The sequence below is a fragment of the Rhagoletis zephyria genome, unplaced genomic scaffold (assembly GCF_001687245.7).
Source record: "Rhagoletis zephyria isolate East Lansing unplaced genomic scaffold, Rhagoletis_zephyria_1.1 Rzeph_scaffold_02910, whole genome shotgun sequence".
Lineage (NCBI taxonomy): Eukaryota > Metazoa > Arthropoda > Insecta > Diptera > Tephritidae > Rhagoletis > Rhagoletis zephyria.
In genome coordinates, this window is record NW_016159994.1 from 20,363 (window position 1) to 23,139 (window position 2,777).

The following is a 2,777-nucleotide window of genomic DNA, read 5'->3' on the forward strand; positions in this document are numbered from 1 at the left end:
GTTTCATTACCGAAATTCAAATAAACGAAATTAAAATTGATGTAAAACAGTTTTATAACAATAAAAATGAAATTAAAGTGGCAAGACAACTACGTATTCCATTTAATTGACAAAGTCCACGGTGCAGAATATATATGGAATCATATGCTACCATCATATAAGCACAAATATAAAAAGCAGCAGTTTTGGCTCGCTTTGGTGGATGAAATGAACTCAACGTTCACAGCAAATGTACCATTTCATTACGGTAAGTTTTTAGCAAGTTCACATGTAATAACTAAAAGATATATTATATGTTTGTATAATACATATATTTATTTAAAGATGAAGTTACGCACAAGTGGTGCAACATCAAGTCATATTTCAGTTCAGAGAAGCAGAGGATGGACAAGGCAAAGAGAAGCGGTGCCGGCGGAGACGAAAACGTACAGACCAGCTGGAAGTTCTATGAAGCTTTGAAATTCCTACAACATGTGAATGAGCATACACCATCAGTGAATAATTTTAATAAGTGGAGTTTGCAGGTACGACTTTTATTGTGTGAAACCGGGCAAAGCGTCGATTCGCGTGCTACGTAAAATTTGCTTAATATTTGCATTCTCTTGTAGAACCTGGACCCTGATCCCAATCCATCGCGTAAGCTTGGGGAGCAACTGCAGCCTGCAGAATGTTTCGATCCAGGCTTTGACTCAGAGTCATCCTTTTCACTCATCGAAGACAACACAGAGTTCATTACAATTACCCCTCTTGCAATTACAAGTAACAGCAGTATCCAGTCGCTCGCAAGATACTAAAAACATCTCTACAGAAGACACTAATAGTGATGCAACACCAATTAAAATCATATCGGATGAGATTGTAACTCCACCTCTGGTTACTTCGCAAAACTGTGGTCGGTTTGATGACAATAACAACAATAGCACTAGAAAGTTGGTTCATGCAACAAGAAAACGAAGAACAAAAATTAATAATGATTTGGAAGAAAACGCCTCTGCTTTAATCGAAGCATCACAAAATTTAACAAATGCCTTTCATGTTGCATCAAAAACAAATAACACTGACGAAAAGGCAAACAGTTTTGGTATATACATGGGTGAAGAAATTGTAAAACTGGACCCCGACTTGCAACTCAAAGCGAAGAAACAAATGCGTGACATTTTGATGGATCTGCAAAGTGAGCAATTGAAACGGAATGGGCTTATGTAACACAATGACTATTTATATGTATGTATGTACACTCATAGACAAAAATAGGAGTGTCCCTTTTTGTCATGTTTTGACCATTTTCCGTAGGTTATTGAATTTTAATAACTTATTTATAAAACTTTAGAGTTAACTCTACAACCAAACACATATCCCTAGAAGCTTTAAACTTTAAACAAAATTCAAGAAAATGCATAAAATTACATAACAATTTCGAACTTCCTTTTAAGTATTTCAAAAACAAAATGGGTTGTTGCGGCGCCCTCAGCTTAAAAAAAAACAATACCCAAAATTAACGGTGATCTTAAGCCACTTGAAATTTGCCATTTATTACATAAAAATTACACATCTACACAGACATGCAATTTTCTTTTTAATATTTAAAAGAAAAAAATCGAAATTTTGATGAGTTTTCCTGAATTTCGTTTAAAGTTTAAAAGTTTTATTGATATGGTTTTGTTTGTAGAGTTAACTATACATCCCGTGTCATAATTATAAACGCACCACATATTGCCAAGTTTAAAGATTTTTAATTAATGGGGTGTATTTTTATAAGTAAATTATTAAAGTTCAATAAACAAAAGGAAAATAGTCAAACTTTACGAAAGGAGGCAGAGTTATTATTTTGCCGAGTGAATATGTATTTTGATTATTCTTACCACTTTTTTACTTTATTATTACTTTCATTAAAATATTTGGTTGCTCTAATTGAATCAAAAATGTAACAGTTTTTGTACTACTCACGGTGCACCGCTAAGTAGGCAGGTATTAGCTAGTAGGTATGTACATAAATTGAAGACATTGTACTCATTTATTTAGTCACCAAATAAACCAATTGTTGCTTCTACTAGTATGGAAAATTTCCAACACCAAAAGTTTTGGTTTATTTAAACAATGAAACGATATTTTAATTTACCGCAGAAAAATAGTTTTCGAAAGTTTTTCTTATTTCTTCAGCGCTCCTTTTTGACGCATTTCTTTCAGAAGCGGTTGTGGTTTAGTTGTTATCTATTATTGCATCTATTTCACTTTCGGAAATGGCGTCAAACGTAGTTTCCTTTTTCACATTTTCTGTTCTTAAAAAGTTGTGCACACATACGCAAGATAATACAATCTGAATGGCTGCAGCTGGAGCGCGATGGATGGGTGAAAATAAAACTCGAAAACGGTTCGCAAGAATGCCAAAAGCATTTTCAACAACGCGCCTGTTCCTCGAAAGTATGTTGTTGTATTTAAGTTCGCTTGGTGATAGTCTTAGATGAGAGTAAGGTTTCATTAAGTAGTCTTTTAGAGCAAAGGCATCATCGGCTAAAAGCACAAAAGGCGAGGGAGTTGACATGAAAGGGAGCGTGCATGGGGCTGGTATATGTACTTCATTTTTTTCAATAGCGTATTTCAGGTCCGAGTTCAACCAAATTCCAGCATCACCCACTCTCCCATTAACACCGACATCAGCATAAATAAAACGATAGTGGGCATCAGCGATTGCCATCAATACAAATGAATGGTATCCTTTGTAATTGAAATACGTAGATCCTGCTTTCCTCACTGGCAGTATTCTGCAATGCTTTCCT

General features: G+C 34.8%; 2 protein-coding genes across 2 annotated transcripts in view; one reads left to right on the forward strand and one right to left on the reverse strand.

Annotated features, from left to right (window-relative positions):
• The first annotated feature begins 207 nt into the window (after positions 1–207).
• Positions 208–794, forward strand: LOC108367992 (uncharacterized). Its single transcript, XM_017622712.1, has 3 exons — positions 208–247; positions 325–524; positions 609–794. The coding sequence occupies exons 1-3, from the start codon at positions 208–210 to the stop codon at positions 792–794; spliced, it is 426 nt and encodes a 141-aa protein (XP_017478201.1).
• Positions 795–2,266: 1,472 nt separating this feature from the next.
• Positions 2,267–2,777, reverse strand: part of LOC108367991 (uncharacterized) — a 5,681-nt gene continuing 5,170 nt past the window's right edge. The window contains exon 4 of the mRNA XM_017622711.1: positions 2,267–2,775. Within this exon, the coding sequence (XP_017478200.1) occupies positions 2,682–2,775 (94 nt within the window). The 3' untranslated portion in view covers positions 2,267–2,681. The remainder of the gene's footprint in view (positions 2,776–2,777) is intronic.